Source organism: Leptodactylus fuscus, chromosome 2 (genome assembly GCF_031893055.1).
Source record: "Leptodactylus fuscus isolate aLepFus1 chromosome 2, aLepFus1.hap2, whole genome shotgun sequence".
NCBI lineage: Eukaryota > Metazoa > Chordata > Amphibia > Anura > Leptodactylidae > Leptodactylus > Leptodactylus fuscus.
Window position 1 is genome coordinate 157381381 of NC_134266.1, and position 18689 is coordinate 157400069.

Genomic DNA, 18689 nt, shown 5'->3' on the forward strand with positions numbered 1-18689 from the left:
CTAGTATCCATGGCATATCATGAGAATAGGCCATCAATATTAGATCTGCTGGGTCCAACACCCTCGCTGTTCACCTATATCCCAGGTGTTGGATCCCCATAGATCTCACTCTGGACAGGCTATCAATACTAGAAACTGGATAGAATTTGTTTGTTTAATTATTTAAGATGTTTTCCCCATTATAGATTTTGTTACACCAGTGACTAACGAAAGCACTGCTCTGAAGAACACTAAAGCTATTGTGTGTAAGGATTCACTACTCACCAGTGTGTTTTCGGCATGAGCACAAAGATCACAATGGATCTCACAACAGAGAAGAATAAATCCAGCTCACTGTTTGCGATCTGGACCTTATATTGCATGTGGTGGTACTCAGGGGTACCTTATACTGTGTGGGGGGCATTGAGGGAACTATTATTCTCACTAGCCCTTTAATGGAAACCATAGTGATCCATGCTTTGCTATTCTTCCCTTCAAATCTTACTGAGCAGCAGGTGGATGTGCCAAATGGATCCTTATATCATTAAAGGGGTTGTCCCATCACAAGGATCCTATCTATACTGCTTGTTAATGTGGATGTAAGACTTTTCCTAAATACACTGCTTCAGCAAAACTGCTTTGTTTGTCCACTATCTTACTTTATTCAATTCATTGTTGACACAGCCCTTGACTTATCTGCTCAAAAGTCAAGTGATGTATCTGCTGCTCTCAGGGGGGAGGAGGGGCTAAGTGCACGGGAGCGAGCCTGTGTATCTAGCTATTCCTGTGTCTACACCACGTGACCTAGGTCCTGCACTCAGATAGGGGAGAGGAGCTGCTTGCATTTCTGAACTTGTCTTCTGTTCTCCCAGTTATCAGGCTAGCTAATTCAATTGTGTTCATTATGGCAGAGACAGGCAGTCTCTGTATGTAATACAGAATGGAGTTGCTGCTGCCTGTACTTCATAGTCCAATATGGGTGGGCGGAGCTACACACTACTTTGGGGGAGGGGCTAAACACCAGGTTGCATGTGAAACCCCGCCCACCAAATTATGCAAGAAACCAGGAAGAAAGAAGATTTTACAGCAGTGAAGAAAGGTGAGTATGCGACGTGGGAATACCCCTTTAACTCTTATAACTAATTGCAACTTGGGGGTACTTGGATGGAATTTTTTTTTTCACTAGGGAATACTTCACTTGAAAAGGCTGAGAAATGCTAAGCTAGAAAATATACCCTCAAAGAATCAAACATCTATGACATATATAGTTAACATGTTATAGAAGTCTAAAGTTCCTTTAAAGAGGACCTTTCACCGATTTGGGCACAGGCAGTTCTATACACTGCTGGAAAGCTGACAGTACGCTGAATTCAGCCCACTGTCAGCTTTCCCAATCTGTGCCCCGGGTAAAGAGCTATCGGTCCCAGTACCGTTTCTGACAGTCAGTCAGGTACATCCTTCTCCATAGCAGCGCCTATCGCGCTGTGCTGTGTGAGCAGGGAGGAACGCACTCTGCTCACAGTGCTTGTCCATAGACGAGTATTATCGGGAGGGGGCGTTCCTCCCCGCTCACACTGCACAGCGCTATAGGCGCTGCTATGGAGAAGGATGTACCTGGCAAACTGTCAGGAACGCCCTTCTGACTGTAAAGAGCTACGGTACCAGGACCGATAGCTCTTTACCCGGAACAGAGATTGGGAAAGCTGACAGTGCGCTGAATTCAGCACACTGTCTGCTTTCCAGCAGTATATAGAACTGCCTGTGCCCAAATCAGTGAAAGGTCCTCTTTAAATGCAATTGATAGTGTGCTACTGACATCTAGTGGATACTAGAATATGCAGATACTTTAAGAACCAAAACATATTCATTCCGGATATTTCAAGGTCTACAACACATTGGCTACTGTCATTTTAATTCATTTTTATTGCTCTCAATGTGCATACCTAGAACTTACCTAAAGCTCCAGCCACTCAATGGATGTCACAGCAGAATACATTTGTATAGCTTTTTTGTTAACTGCATATAAGTTTGTATATATGAACTCTCTATCGATCATCAGATCATCCTAGAAATCAGCAGGGTATATCGTGGAGTAGTGTCCATTCAAAATGAGAACTTTACTAAAACTAATGCCATGTAAAGACAACAGTGCTGGACACAGAAAGAAGAAGCTGTAATTAAAATCTCTATGTACTGTATTTGTTTTACATTAGTTGTTTCAATGCGAAAAAAACCCTGTAGTAATGTAACAAAAAATAAATCTGCATCGTGTTGTGTGTTGTATTGCTGTAGGCAGTGTAACATCTCGAAACAGTATAAGCAAAGGAGTCAAATGCAGTATGCAGCAGCAGAGGTCAGGGTTAACACCATAGTAGATACAGTGTGGTATATTAAAGAGAGAAAAAGTGGCAAACAAAATAAGTGGGGGATCAATAGATTGAATCGAGGGGATAATTTCACTACTTCATCATAGGGTATTGTGCTAGAAAATCCATGGGGACCAAGTTGCTTTTCTCAAAAAAAGGCCTCTCTGTAATTCAGGATACTCTCTAACTTGTGTATAATATTGCAAGGATAGTTTGAAATTAACAGGGCCTGCAATGAATGCAGCAGCATAAAGGAAATTGCACTTAGCTGTGGCTTATGTTTTCTTTGGGAGAATGTTGTGATCACACTCTCTAAAATGTGCATAGGACACTGGTTAGCTTTCAGTTGACATGTGTCCATCCCTCATTATCAGTGGTATTTTCATGTTATTTTTTTCTCCAGTTTTGTAATATTGCTGTTTTTCATTGTAATCCTGATGTAATAATAAAGTAATGACTGCTGGCAGTTGGAGAATTGGGGTGAGCCTTCGGCCTACGGAGCTCTGCAAGTAGTATGGATGGGGATGTACTGTCATGATATGGGGTGGTATAAGTCTGAGTAGCAAGAGTAGTGCTTCCTGATATTGAAAGCCCACCCCCAGTGCACCAATAGTCTCATTTGCATAAGACTTTGCTTTGTAGTTACTGAAGAGGTTGCACTGGTCACCCAAATGCTGCAGCCTCTTTAAATAGATGATTGTCCAGGGGCCCAGTGTTATGATTGAGTTCAAGAACAAATGTCAGCAAAAGTAGACTCTGTCTCATAACAGAAAGCAGTGGAAGAAGCTATTTAAATCCATTGCTGCGCAGTGAGATAGACCCAGACCCCCAAACACCTTCACCAGCACCAGCTGCGAGGCCAAATGGACTTGTTGAATACAAGCATCCAAGTTATCACCACCAGAAACCGTACAGGAAATGAACGTTCCAAACCAGAACCCACCATTAACTTACTAGGATGATCAGGATTAGGAGAATGAATAAGGAAGGTAATATCCCAGTAGCAGTCTGCTACAGAAGTGACCTCTGGGCCAGGAGGTAAGCATTATATTGTTTTGGGGCACAAAGAGAAATGAATGTGACTAAGTGGAGTCAAACTGGAATAGACAATAATAGACAATATTAAAATACACCATAGGAATAACCATATAAAAACTAAGGAGCATGGATAACATCCCAATATCCAAACAAAATGAAATAGCTGTGGTTATAAATACATTTTTTAAATCTTTCGGTACTAGATCACATTTGAATATAGCAACCATTAAAATGACTCCTTTGGGCTGTCACAGTTGAATGTAGTGGTGGGTGTTTTGGTTTTTGTACAATAACCAAATATTTGCATAAAATTCTGTACTCCTGGGCCTGTGCAAAGCTATTAATGAAACATCTGGTAACCGAGCCAGACGTCCTTATTAATTTTATTATGTGATTTGCATTAAGTTCCCTACACTCCCACCCCAATATATTATTGCAAAGAAAGTTAGTTTCCAATTGAAATGCTAAGAATAAGCATGTGTGAGAATGTTTATAGATGCCCTGCCAAACACTGGAAGCTATTTGGTAGGGCAAAATCAACTGATTTTTTTAGGTATAAAAAGTTCAACCTTGTTGTATTAATTTGAACAATATGGCAGTAAATTATAGTAAAACTGATATCAGAGCACAGTTAAAAGGGTGCAAGCTAGAGTCTAAGCAGGGAAAAGGATGAAAGGATTGCACATAACTACTACACCTTGACAGAACAATCTTTGCTCACACAAAATGACACTGTGCACAATTGACTTCATACAGTAGGGTACAGATTGCTCAATTTATTAATATCCAGGGAAACCAAAAACTATGCTACTGTCAATGGGAATTAACTTTTTCCAATATTGTTGGTTCTATACAAAAGATTTAGCAAGGGAACACTTAAGCAACACAATGTAAGTCCAAGCAACACTGATTGACAATCTATTTCATATGTTGTTGTGCAAATGGAATAGACAACAGATGGAAATTATTGGCAATTATCGAGACACACTCAATAAAGGAGTAGTTCTGCAGGTGGGGACCACAGACCACATCTCAGTAGCAATGATTTTTGGCTGATGTTTTGGTCACTTTTGAATGTTGGTTGAGCTCTCATACTCGTGGTAGCATGAGACAGACTCTACAACCCACACAAGTGGCTCAGGTAGTGCAGCTCATCTAGGATGGCACATCAATGCGAGCTGTAGCAAGAAGGTTTGCTGTGTCTGACAGTGTAGAGTCCAGAGGCTGGAGGCGCTGCCAGGAGACAGGCCAGTACACCAGGAGACGTGGAGGGGGCCGTAGGAGGGCAACAACCCAGCAGCAGGACCACTACCTATGCCTTTGTGCAAGGAGGAACAGGAGGAGCACTGCCAGAGCCTTGTGAAATGATTTCCAGCAGGCCACAAATGCACATGTGTCTGCACAAACGGTTAAAAACCAACTCCATGAGGAGGTATGAGGGCCCAAGATGGGGGTTGTGCTCACAGCCCAAAACTGTGCAGGACACTTGGCATTTGCCGCAGAACACCAGGATTGGCAACTTTGCCACTGGCGCTCTGTACTCTTCACAGATAAAAGCAGGTTCATACTGACCATGTGATAGACGTAACAGAGTCTGGAGGTGCTGTGGAGAGCGATCTGCTGCCTGCAACATCCTTCAGCATGACCAGTTTGGCAGTGGGTCAGTGGGGTGGCATTTCTTTGGAGGGCCGCACAGCCCTCCAGGCGCTCGCTAAAGGTAGCCTGACTGTCATTAGGTACCGAGATGAGATCCTTAGACCCCTTGTGAGACCATATGCTGGTGCGGTTGGCCCTGGGTTCCTCCAATGCAGGACAATACCAGACCTCATGTGGCTGGAGTGTGTCAGCAGTTCCTGCAAGATGAAGGTATTGAAGCTATGGACTGGCTCATTCCCCAGACCTGAATCCGATTGAGCACATCTGGGACATCATGTCTTGCTCCATCCACCAACGACACGTTGTACCACAGACTGTCCAGAAGTTGGCAGATGCTTTAGACCAGGTCTTGGAGGAGATCCCTCAGGAGATCATCCGCAACCTCATCAGGAGCATGCCCAGGTGTTGTAGGGAGTTCATACAAGCACGTGGAGGCCACACACACTACTGAGCCTCATTTTGACATGTTTTAAGGACATTATATCAAAGTTGGATCAGCCTGTAGTGTGTTTTTCCACTTTAATTTTGGGTGGACTCCAAATCCAGGGCTCCACTGGTTAATAAATTTGATTTCCATTGATTTTTGTGTGATTTTGTTGGCATCACATTCAACTTTGTATACAAAAAAAAAGTATTCAATGAGAATATTTCATTCATTCATTCAGTTCTAGGATGTGTTATTTGAGTGTTCCCTTTATTTTTTCGAGCAGTGTAGTTTAGGTAAGATCCTCCTATGACCAGCAAATGCCAATGAGTGGGTAATGTAAAATAGTTATTGGAGTGGAGTAGAGATGAGCGAACGGCGTTCGATCGAATTGGTATTCGATCGAATATCAGGCTGTTCGAGATATTGGCTTCCAATCGAATACCATGCGGAAAATGCACTAAAAATTTGTATCCCCTCCCACCTTCCCTGGCGCTTTTCTTGCACCAATAACTGTGCAGGGGAGGTGGGACAGGAACTACGACAACATAGGCATCGAAGAAAAATTGGAAAAAGTAATTGGCTGGCTAAATCAGGTGACCTCCACTTTATACGAATGGTGGATTTCAGATTTGGTTCATATGAGACTGTGAACTATGTGACTGTGAGAGAGGGATAGATGTACTGGCAGGGTTAGCTAGGAATTACCTTTACTTAAGGGGAAATGTTACTCACCCAGCTCTTTGGGGCTCTATCTCGTGGCAGCCCATTATATGCTAGTCGGGATCCCTGTCAGCTTGCGTTATGCAGGAGCTGACTTTTTCTCATAGGAATGCATTGACTAGCGTTGATTGGCCGAATGCCATACAGTGTACAGCATTTGGCCAATCAACTCTGGTTCTGCCGGAGGCTCGTCTGTGAGGAGGCGGAGTCTAAGATCGGTCCACAGCAGTCTCCATTGTGGTCCGATCTCTGGTATAGCAGAGTTGACACAGCTCTGCTACATCGGACCACAATGGAGATGTAGCAGCGCTGTGTCAACTCTGCTATTCCTGAGATGTAGCAGTGCTGTGCGCTCAATGCTGCTACATTTGAAATGTAGCAGCACTGTGTCAACTCTGCTATACCTGAGATGTAGCAGTGCTGTGTCAACTCTGCTACATCTGAGATCGGACCACAATGGAGACTGCTGTGGACCAATCTTAGACTCTGCCTCCTCACAGACGAGCCTCCGGAAGAACCAGCATTGATTGGCCGAATGCTGTACACTGTATGGCATTCAGCCAATCAACGCTGGCATTCCTATGGTAAAAAGTCAGCTCCCGCATTATTAGTGGCGTAATACAGGGACTTGGGCATGTTAGATGCCCCCAGGCATGCTTCCCCTACTGTCCCAGTTGCATTCCAGAGGTGTTGTCAACATTTGCTGAGGTGTCATAGTGGACTTGGTGACTCTCCTGAGTTTCCCCTGAAATGAAGCTTTTTTTCTCCATAGACTATAATGGGGTTCGATATTCGTTCGAATAGTCGAATATTGAGGGGCTATTCGAAACGAATATCGAATATTTCACTGTTCGCTCATCTCTAGAGTGGAGGAATCAGGCTTTAAGGGTCTGAGTTATAAAAACACTTGTTCATAAGAAAGCATAATACATACCGTAATGTTGGGATGTATGTATGTAACGTTACGTATGTAAGGAGAACAGATCTCTAGGAAATTGAATGCCTACAGCAGACTATTTATGGGTATCCTATAGCAGGGCCAACATCAGCTCTTGTATTACTGTCCATTTCAGTAGGTCTGGTTGTTTTTTTTTGCTGTGGTGTGCATGAGTTGCTCTAAAAATGAGGCTCTGTTACACAATGACCCGAACAAACATGGAGCTGACCTTGTCCTATAGCATGTTTATTATACCATAGGGGCATGTTCAGCATCTGTGCAGGTATTTATCAAGTTGTATGCTTTCAGACCTGTACAGCAAGATGTTGATTAGCCAACAATTGGTGAGGTCTTTCAGTACATGCCATAATGAAGGAGTGTCTGGATATGCTAGAGCTGCAGGACAGGACTGTGCGGGGATGCGCCAGAGCAGTGGAAACAAGTGCGTATGGTTTTCTTTTATTTTTAATTGTTGCTGCTAAACTCTACTTATCTGAGCATTTTAAATACTGCTATGCTTGTAGATAACAGGCTACCAGTGCACAGAATAAAGCAATAAATCATCATCAGCAGCAGCTGCCTTCTCAACCCCTCCCTTTTCTATAGAGTTTTGTGTACTAAGCTGAATATGGAGACAGGGAGATTAAAGATAAGGTAAGCAACTTCATAAGTGGTGAAGGAAACAGATTACCTATAAATTTCTTATATTTAAATGCACTATTTATTTATGAAAAGTTGCTTGTAACTGGAGATATTCTTTAACTTTCCTTGTAGGCCATCTCATAGTTTTGCCAGTCTAGTTCAGTGTACAAGAGTGATAAAGGGTCAGAGGGTTTTTGATCATCTGCAGATATATAGAGAGACAAGACTATGGGGGCTGGGGGTTATGTCACAATTTTTTTCACCAGTACCTTATCTACTGTGGACCATTCTGTATCACATAACAGGTTCTCAATATTGAGTGTCAGGATACCCTTCGATCAACTATTGTCACCAGCTGCCAGTGACTTCTCCTTACCTGCAGTGATGCAGTAGAACGAATGACACATACTCAGTGGCCATTGATGGGCTGTCTATGTAATACACTCAAGTATACAAAAAAGATCTGCACTTCTTGATTAGAGGGATATTGAATCTCCAAACAGTGCCTGAAGATAACAGAATATACCTTGGATCAATGATGATATAGTACTTCTGCACTCCAAATGTTTTGAATATCAACAAACTTTATTCCATCACAAAATTTTCAAATAGCCATAATATAAACATTTTCACATGATATTTGATGTCAATAATTGGACGTTTTGGTCTCCAATGACTTTCATCTGCATGACATCTTATGCAGCATAAAAGACCGAAGATTGCTGTGTTCCACCACATAGTGTCATATTATCCCTTAAAGGGGCTCTATCATTGGGAAATGTCATTTTTAGATAAGCACATCCTTGCATAGCCTTTAGAAAGGCTATTCCTCACATACCTTTAGTATGTAAATTGCCTCAGTAGATTTGAATAAGTCCGTTTTTATTCATATGCTAATGAGCTTAGACCGTGCACCGGAAGTGCCTCTGTGCACTGTCTGCTCTATGTGTATGCACAGCAGAGGCTGCTGTGCTAATGACTCGTCTCTGCTGTGCATACACATAGAGCAGACAGTGATCACAGACACTTCTGGTGCACGACCTAAGCTCATTAGCATATGAATAAAAACGGACTTATTCAAAATCTACTGAGGCAATTTACATACTAAAGGTATGTGTGGAATAGACTTTCTAAGGGCTATGCAAGGATGTGCTTATCTAAAAATAATAATAAATTTTATTTATATAGTGCCAATATATTCCGCAGCACTGTACAATTAGTAGGGTTCAAATACAGACAGAAAGAACTATTACAAAGAAAGTCATTTCACACAATGGGACTGAGGGCCCTGCTCGCAAGAGCTTACAATCTATGAGGTAGAGGGGGTGACACAAGAGGTAGCAGGGGAGGCATTGCTTATACAGTGGTCAGACAATTTTGTAATAGAGGTGACTCTCATTACACAAACATAAAACTTTATGAGCCATCACCAATTGTGACCTTTAACATATGGATGGTGCTTGGACATATAAAGTTAGCCTGAAATGGCATCATATCATGAAGGGTATTGTGGGAGCTGGAACAGAGGAGGGTTAGATTTTGGGGATTCTAATGACGGTATGGAAGGGTTTGCATTAGGAATTGTGATAGGCCTGTCTGAAAAGATGTGTCTATAGTCTGTGTTTGAAACTGTAGAAATTGGGAGTTAATCTGATTGTCCGGGGTAGAGCATTCCAGAGAAGTGGTGCATCTCGGGAGAAGTCTTGTATACGAGCATGGGAAGTTCTGATAATAGAGGATGTAAGTGTTAGGTCATTGAGTGAACGGAGAACACGAGTTGGGCGGTAGACAGAGATGAGGGAGGAAATGTAGGGAGGTGCGGCATTATGGAGAGCCTTGTGGTTGAGGGTGATAACTTTATATTTTATTCTATAATGAATAGGCAGCCAATGTAGCGACTGGCACAGACCAGAGGCATCGCTGTAGCGTCTAGACTGATAGATGAGCCTGGCCGCTGCATTCAGAATAGATTGTAGAGGGAGAGTTTAGTGAGGGGAAGACCGATTAGTAAGGAGTTACAGTAGTCAAGGCGAGAATGAATCAGAGAGACAATAGGTGTCTTTAATGTATCTCTGGTAAGGAAAGGGCGTATTCTGGAGATGTTTTTGAGGTAGAAGTGACATGAGCATGCAAGTGATTCAATATGAGGAGTGAAGGAAAGGTCTGTGTCAAACATGACCCCGAGGCAGCGGGCCTGCTGCCTAGGAGTTATAGTAAGGCCTGAGACATGACATTTCCCAATGATAGAGCCCCTTTAAATAATGTATATGGCTCTCATTTGTGACATCATAAGTTGTGGCCATCGCTAGATCACATGACTGCAATGTCAGTGATGACGCTGATGTTGCGGACACGTGATCTAGCGACAGCCACAACTGATGACGTCACAAATGAGCGTCATATATGCTATTTAAAAGATAGCACCACACTATGTAGTAGGACATAGTGATATTTGGTCTTCTATGCTGCATAAGATGTCATGCAGATGTAGGTCATTGGAGACCAAAATGTCTGATTATTGACATCAAATATCATGTGATTTTAAATTTTTAATTAATTGCAGATTGTGAGTCCCATTTAGGGGTCACAATGTACTCCCCCCCCCCCCCCCCCCCCCTATCAGTATCTCTTTGTAGAATGGGAGGAAATCCACACAAACATGGGGAAAACATAAAAACTCCTTGCAGATGTTGTTCCTGGTGAGAGCGAGCTCCAGGACTCCAGCGCAGCAAGTCTGCAGTGCTAACCACTGGGCCACCGTAAGTTTGTTAGGGAAAACTGTACAATTGAAAAAAGGCTCTAGTACCCTGCTGAGCCAATGGATACAGGATGACAGTAATAGATCCTGACCAAACTAAGGCTCAGTTCATATCTGTGCTTGTACTCCGTACGGGGATTCCGTTCTCCTTTCTGCATGAAAAATACGGAGAGAAAAAGCGCTGCAAGCAGTAATAATAATAATAATAAATTTTATTTATATAGCGCCAACATATTCCGCAGCAGTGCTTCTCTCTCCGCATTTTTCTCCCTTTTTAGGCAGAAACTCAACGGTAACCACTTTTTTAATGTGGATTAGGTTTCTGCATCCCCCCAAATGGAAAATCCGAATGCAGATGTGAACCTAGTCAAAGACTGGGTCAACATTTGCACTGCCGAAAATCTTTTCGCTCTTTTTTTCTGTTTTAGTCAATAGGGTTGGCTGGAATCCATGTGTAATTGTTGTTTAAGCGCTCTGGCTCAATGCTGGGGGACCTCAAAGATGGAGAGCACGCTGTAAATGTGATGTCCTATCCTACCAATAGGAACTTCAGTACTTTGTAAACTGGAAACCCCTTTTAGGCTGTATGATACCAGAGAGCAGTAGACTGCATCCAACCAGTAATAGAAATCAACTAATCCACTGAAACTTTTTGATGTTGAAGATTTTAGGCGTCACATAAATAAGAAACCTTCAGAAAACGAAGGGGTTAATGCGGTTCCCAAATCAATCAAGCCACGCCTCGTAGATGAAGCCGCACCCATCCACCCTGGTCGGCAGGCCCTCCCTGTAAGTGTATTGTGCGCATGCGCGCCTCCTCCCCAGCAGTCGCGGGGCCGAGCAGAGTGATCGCACTTCCGGTCTGGTGTCATGGCGTCTTTGCGGTGATGGCCGAGGGGAGAGCGCGATAGCGGGGAGGAGGAGAGGAGGGGGCGGCGGGAGGAGGTGGAGGCGGTGGTGGTGGCGGCGGAGGTGGAGGAAGGGGGAAGCGGAGGAGGTGGAATAAGCAGCAGCTGTTACGGTTACTGTCATCATCATCATCACCTCCCCTCCGGCGGCCTGTGATCCCCGGGAAAAGGAGAAAGGGGGAGACCCCAGGCCGGGGCGATGGCGGCTCACAAGCCGGTAGAATGGGTGCAGGCCGTGGTGAACCGCTTCGAAGAGCAGGTAAATGGGATGGGTCCTTGGGTACCGGGAAGAGGGAGGAGGAAGGGAGTGTTGCTATGGAGGAAAATGGTGATGATGGAGAGATGAGGTCCGGAGCTCCTGGACGTGTAAACATGCACCGGTGAATGGCTGCTCCATGTGTGCACACCGCGCTGGCCGGCCACTCATCTGCTCCATCCCGGGTGTATGCTGTACGGGGATCTGCACCGAATGGGTGTTGTGCCTGGAGGGTGGACAACAGGTCCCAGCAGTGCACTCAGCAGCTCCTCTCCTATGGCCTGGCCTTGCTGTGCTTGTATTGTTGTTACTGGAGGGCAGGAAATTGTCACTCATGTCACCCTTGTCAGGCTGGCGTGAGAATTGTGTGCGCTGCTTCCGATTTCTGACACTTTCATTGTTTCCTGCCCAGATTTGCATTGAGTTCTATGTGATGTGGACTAACCTAATATACAGTGTCCATGGTCCTTGTGCTAACCCTGGGATTGCTGATGGTCACTTATCCCTATTATTCTCTCAGTCCTCATTCTGTCCGTTTTGAATGTCCTTACTATTGAAGCCTATAATCTTCTCATAAAGCGCTTTGTACCTATTTCCTAGTTTTCTACTGTGACCAATCCAGCCTGTCACTCGTTTCTGAGCTCTGTTGTGGCTGAAATCATGACGTCAGGATGGGAAAATGTTATTGTGGTTATAGCAGAAGAGAGGAAATGTCTGCGCTCCTTGTAACAGTTCCTGACCTGTTATACACACATCTCCGCGGCCTGACACTTATTCCGTACTAGCCTGACAGTCAAGATCAGAAAGGACTTTATTTTATGCTGATATTATAGTAGAATATCACGTGGCCTTGACACCATCTGCGTAAAGGGATTTTCTGTGTTACTGTTTTTGCTGTGCACTCCAAGTAACAGTTTGGGTCTTATGTCACCACAGGGAATTGAGCTGCACTTCCAAATGACTATACCATTGTGCATGTAGGATATCAATATGCCTGATCATTTAGTCCGGTGGGGGTTAAGGTTCTGCTAGAGGGGTCTGATAACAGCTTCTTCTTTAACCATTGAAGTAAACATGCATGAATACTTGGCTAAGCTAAGCATACGTGTTTAAGGGGTCTTGGGGAAAAAATGCCAAATGTGTATTCAGCTGACAAGTATCTTTAGTATGTAACCAGCTCAAGGGCTCATCATAGTTTTTGTCCCCCCCCCCCCCCCTTCCCCAGAGTTCACACTACTGTTGTTTATGTCCGTTGCTGTCATTCATTATAGGATGAGAACAGAGAACCATAACGATGCAGAAGGAGCCCCCACCATCGGGGGTCCGTCTGCATTTACTTAAATGTGAAAAATATGATGGAAGCTTTCTTCCGTCGTCATTTTACTTTTGAAATATAAAGATTGAGAGTCCTCAATTGTTGATACCTTTTTTTTTTTTTTTTTTGTTAGCCTTTAAAAAAGGTATCAACAACTGAGGACTCTCAATCTTTACATTTCATATCCACTGGATAATACAGTACAAAGATAGGTTTTGCTTTTGTGACAGAAGAAAAGTTGTGCCTGCAGGACATTTTCTTTGGCTACAAAAGTAAACAAAGAGAATGGAAGATGGAGTCCCTCATGTCGTTTACTTTAGTGTCAATGGAAATGGATCCAGGCTGTATCTGATACACTGCTACAGTTAAAGGGGTTGTCCGTGATAGGCTATAAATTTTCCCCTAAACTAACCCCCCCCCCCCCCGCTTCCGCTTAACTTATAATTTACTTGTATTAAATATATATATATATATATATATATATATATATATATATATATATAATTACCTATATCCCTGGGGCGGTCACATGACTGACTAGGGACCCTTTCTGATAATATGGTGGTGTTCTATTTTACCACTTTCTAAACGGAACGTTACTAGTACACCCCAGCCCCATCAATACTTTCAAGTCTTCCTGGGTTGGGATGGCTCCTCCTCACATTCTCTCTTGAAGTGCATGCACAGTCTGGAGGTGGCTGTAAGACATGCGCAGTAGAGATGGCAATCCATCTGTACTGTGCAGGCCTCACAGGTACTTCCGGTCTGTGCGCAACAATGAAGAGGAAAGGATGAGCAGTCTCCCAGATTGGAAGCTAGGGAAGTATGATGGGGAGGTGAGCTTAGTTACTTGAGAAGGGCTAGCAGTGGGCAGAATAGCGTAGCTAGGAAGATGGGAAGGGAGGGGCCTAGTGGTGGGCGGGATACCTTACTAGGCAGACAAGGAGGGGGTAGCAGTTACAGGGAGGTAGTGTGGAAAGTACACAAGAACTTACATAGCAGGATCTAACACTATGTAAACAAATGCAGAAGATACCAGAAGCTCCCATAGATGCCTAGAAATCACTCAACACACTGCTACAAGTATATGGGTGCACTCTTAACCCATTAATAGCACTAACAGACCTTAAAAAAAAAAATTGCCCAGAAAACCCCTTTAATGTCTATTGCTGTCATACTATAATGGATGACAGCAACAGATCATACACGATGGTAATGTGAACCCACCCTAAAAAGTAATGATTTTGACAAGGTTGTTTTTTTGTTTGTTTTTTTGTTTATAATCTGCTTTAAACCAAGAGCATGTTGCATTTGGGGGGGAAAGCTATACACCCCTAGGATGTGACAGAATACTGGACACGTGGATTTTTTTTATTTCTTTGTGTTATGGGCTTGAAATAGAAGCTAGTAAAATGCAACAAAAATGTGTTGACTGTGTGAATCAGGAGCTAATCCAGGACAATTTTCATGGGTTTATTTGATGGTTGTGTTATTGGAAAACCAAGATCTGCTGGGAAGTTGGTTACATAGTAGATAAGGTTGGATGAAAACATCAGTCCATCAAGTCCAATCTATAACCCTACAATCCCTACAGTGTTGATCCAGGGGAAGGCAAAAACCCCATGAGGCTCATGCCAATTGCCCCATTTCAGGGGAAAAAATTCCTTCCCGGCTCCAAATCTGGCAGTCAGTATAAAACCCTGGATCAACGTATCCTTAAAATCCATAACCTGTTATTAGAGTCCATAACCTGTTATATTTTCAAGAATATATATATATTCTCTTCAAGAAAGGCATCCAGGCCCTCTTTGAACTTGTGTAATGAATCCACATGGTCACATGATATTTTTATTCAGACTTTTTGGCTGGGGCTATGTGACGATTGTGGCTGCAACAGCCATTGCTTTACCAAAAATCACCGTTCCACCCTGCAGCATTGTAATATAAGTGAATGATGCCATAACCTCTGTTGCTTTGACTCTAAAACCAAAAGATCAAGTAAGGAATCTTAGTGAGAGATAAATTGCAAAAATTTTTTTCTCACATTGGAGGTTCTGCTTCAGAAAAGTTAACTTAAGGCTAAAGGCTCGTTCACACGGGGCAAGAAGGGGCGGATTTTGAAGCCGAATCCACCTCAGACTCCACCCCCTCACAATAGAGGTCTATGTAGACCGCTAGCTTACTTATCTCTGCTCACGGAAAAAAGAAGCGAGCTGCTCTTTCTTCAGGCGGATTCCGTGACTGATTCAGCCTCCGCCTCGCGGCAGCACCCTCCGGACTAGGCCCATTCATTTGGGCCTACTCCGGAGCGGGAAGACGCGACTGTTGGAAGCTGCGGCAGGCAAATTTTGGTCCTATTCTGACACTGCTTCCCGTGTCAAAATCAGGACCAAAATACGCCATCCCGTGCCCCGTGTGAACGGGGCCTTAGCCCCCACGGGACGTCCCACAGCAAAAAAGAATCCTCTACTCAAGCAACCTAGCACTATGAATTAGGAACTATAAATCGAATGGAAGACCCTGTGGAGTATTTTTTTTTCCTTTTGTTTCTATTGTTAAAGCATGGACAAAACTCAAGACCTGGAATTTCCTGTGTGCACATATGCCTGTTACCATCCCCCCATGAGCTAAGGACAGCATGGTCATCATGAGGCAGACAAAGCATGGAGGAGAAATCTGCATGGAAGTGTGGACTTCTTCTTTCAAGGAGATGATTTTTGGCGTCTATTGCTGATGTGTGAAGATGCCTACAGCTGACTGGTATTTCTTTCTTTTATTGTGGACACGTGGGACTCTGTTACAGCCTGGGAACCTACCATCACCCACCTACCCCATGAGTTTATGGAAGCTTGGCAAGAGAACAGCACCCTGTCTACCTGGATGGCTTCAGACTTCTTTTGGACAGTAGAACACAGTAGTAAGAAGGAGGAGGGCTTGTGATGAAGGACATTTGGGGCATTTTTTGTGGTTAAGGAACAATAGCGCTGATGCAAGATACCGTACTATCAGCTATGAGCATGAGATCTCACTACCTACCAAGGAACTACCACATGTTATCGTGATAGCTGCATATGACCCCCATCTCTGCAAAAAAAAAAACAGTTTCTGCCTGTTATATCTACATGTTGTGACCCCCTCCTCGTGTCTTCCAACCACGGTCAGGCTGTATTATCAACATCAGTTCACACAGAGAACTAAATGATCCTGCAGTGTGTCTTTGTTTCTTTTTTAGTTGCTATGATTCCTAGTATTTCTCTATCTGCCATGTGCTTGTATGTGTTTCTCTCTTGTTATATATTACTGTACCATCCATGAAACTGTATCACTGAAATTTCCCCGTTGTGGGGCTATTAAAGGATTATCTTATCTTATATTGATAGCAATTGTTCACTGCTTTTCCAATAAAAAATTGAGGTGTGGCTATCGGTGCCTTGAGAAATGTTATACTTTACAGGAGTTTTGTCATTTTTTATGCAGGGTTCAAACTACTATTGGATTCTGTTATGAAGCGGTCTGTTAAAAAACCCTAAAAAAACTTACTGTCTGTTACCCATAGACATCCATGTGAAAAAAAAATAAAAATAACGGATGCTTGCTGTCCGTCAACAGACAAACAAGTCCTGTATGTAGGATTCTTTTTGTCCTGGGGGGGGGTGGGGTGGGGACAGACTTCTCATGGATTGGATATAAACATATACTAAAGGACACAAGATAAAATCCCATCGAAATTAATGGTAATTTTAACAGATTTCTGATGATTCAGCTAGTGTCTGCTGCTAAAATCTTGTAAAGAACAATAGCTACGGACACTGCTGACGGTCACCAATGGTAGTGTAAACGCCCCCTTAGTTAGTATAGTTTTCATATGAGTGCCTGAAATGCCCCTTATTTATCCAGAGGCATATAGCTTTTAATTGAATAAGGAGAAAATAATTTCAGTGGACAGTTCATGAAAACTGGTACCGTATATGCCAGTCTTGATGAATTCCCCTTTGTCTTTTCTTGGTTTAGAATGTTGCTTCTATATGACCTGCAGGGACTGATTTCAATGGCTTATTGAAAATTTATGCTATGGGGCTCTATTTTATGAGGCCTGTAAGAATGCTCTTAGACGGTTTGTGCGGGCTGTAGTTGTTCTTTACCATTTGAAACAGTAGTGATAGTACAGGAGCTGACCGGCAGTGTTAATTGCTTGTGGCCACTAACTACCAGGCTATATATGCTTACCACTAATTGCCAGGCTGCTCCTGTACCATTGCTATTTGTTTCATATGGAACAGTACAGGATCGTCTTGGCAGCGCATGATGACTGAGCCTCACTGCCTAAGGGCACCCTTTCTGAATACGCAGTAGTAAATCACAGAGTATCTTTTCTACAGTTTGTTGGGGTTAGTTTAGAGTCCATCCACTACTTTACAGCGGGGTAACCACTGGTAATTCTACCACAGCCAACTATAGATCTGTGGCCTCAGGGCTCGTTCACATCTGCGCCCGTACTCCGTTCTGCAGGTTTCCGTTTCCTGCACAAAATAGGGCAGGTGACGGAAACCTGCCAGCATCTTTTCAAACCCATTCATTTGAATGGGCTTGAAAATTCTCCGGCCGTGTGCGCCGGTGAGCGTTTTATGCTCTTCGCGGCAAAACCGTTTTTTTTTTTTTTTTAAACCGCACACAGAGTCGGACATGCAGTACTCTGAGTCCGATTTAAAATCCCCCCGCATAAAACGCTCACTGGCGCTCACGGCTGGACTCTGCATGAAAACGGAATTCAGGCGCTGGTGTGAACCCAGCGTTAGCCTAAGGAAGCACACTGAGTAGCTGTAGGTCCAAACTACTATCTTCTATCCCTGTAATGCTGGGATTGCGCTCCCCTTTAGCTTAAAATATGCCAGGCGGAAACCCAATGTGTACCCCATTATAATCTGTGGGGTCTGCAGGTAACCGCTTTTTACATGGATAGGGTTTACATTTTTCAGGTCCCTAGGTGAACCTGAAAAACGAAAACCCGAATGCTAGTGTGAACCTAGCGTGAGTGTATGTGCAGCTTTGGTGCTGAAATGTCTGTGACTAAAACGCTGTTTCTACGACTAGGTTAATATCAAATTTAATAATAATGATTTGCATACGAAATGGCTGATTTTCATAAGATGCATCTACAATGCAGAATAAAAAATGCGATTTTCCTGCTGACAGACTTCCTTTAAGGAGTTATACAGCTCAATACACTGTGCTGTGGCTTGACTTGAATGGGACTGAGTTTGCAGTACCATTCCCAGCTGGTACCCATTGATGGAGCTGTGAAGTCCCAGTACATTTCGCCTGTGACAAACAGCTGATTGGTCAGGATGCCTGGAGCCGGGTCTCAACTGACTTGCTATGAAGACCCATTTTGCGGAAAGAACTTTTTTTCTTTTTTGCCAAAGATAGAAGCGGATTGAACAGAATGGATAAGCAGAAGTACTTCCTATATATTTACAATTTCATTTGCAGCCATTTTTGGTTTTGACTCAAAATTCTGAAGTAAAATCTGCAACACAAAAAGCTGCTTTTCTGAAATGCGAGGCCTCAACCTTAAGTAGATAAGTCCTGGAAATTCCTTTAATATAAATGGGGTTGTCACTGTATAATTTTGAATTAGGGCTGCACTATCAATTGAAAAATAATTGAAATTGGAAGACATCTCAATT

The 18689-nt window shown here is 43.3% G+C and overlaps 1 protein-coding gene across 3 annotated transcripts in view; it reads left to right on the forward strand.

Moving 5' to 3' along the window:
- Positions 1-11496: 11496 nt before the first annotated feature.
- The window catches only part of NF1 (neurofibromin 1), a 151261-nt gene continuing 144068 nt past the window's right edge, over positions 11497-18689 (forward strand). For all 3 annotated transcript variants that reach the window (XM_075264846.1, XM_075264847.1, XM_075264848.1), the window contains exon 1: positions 11497-11690. In XM_075264846.1, coding sequence (XP_075120947.1) covers positions 11631-11690 — 60 coding nt within the window. In that variant the 5' untranslated portion in view covers positions 11497-11630. The remainder of the gene's footprint in view (positions 11691-18689) is intronic.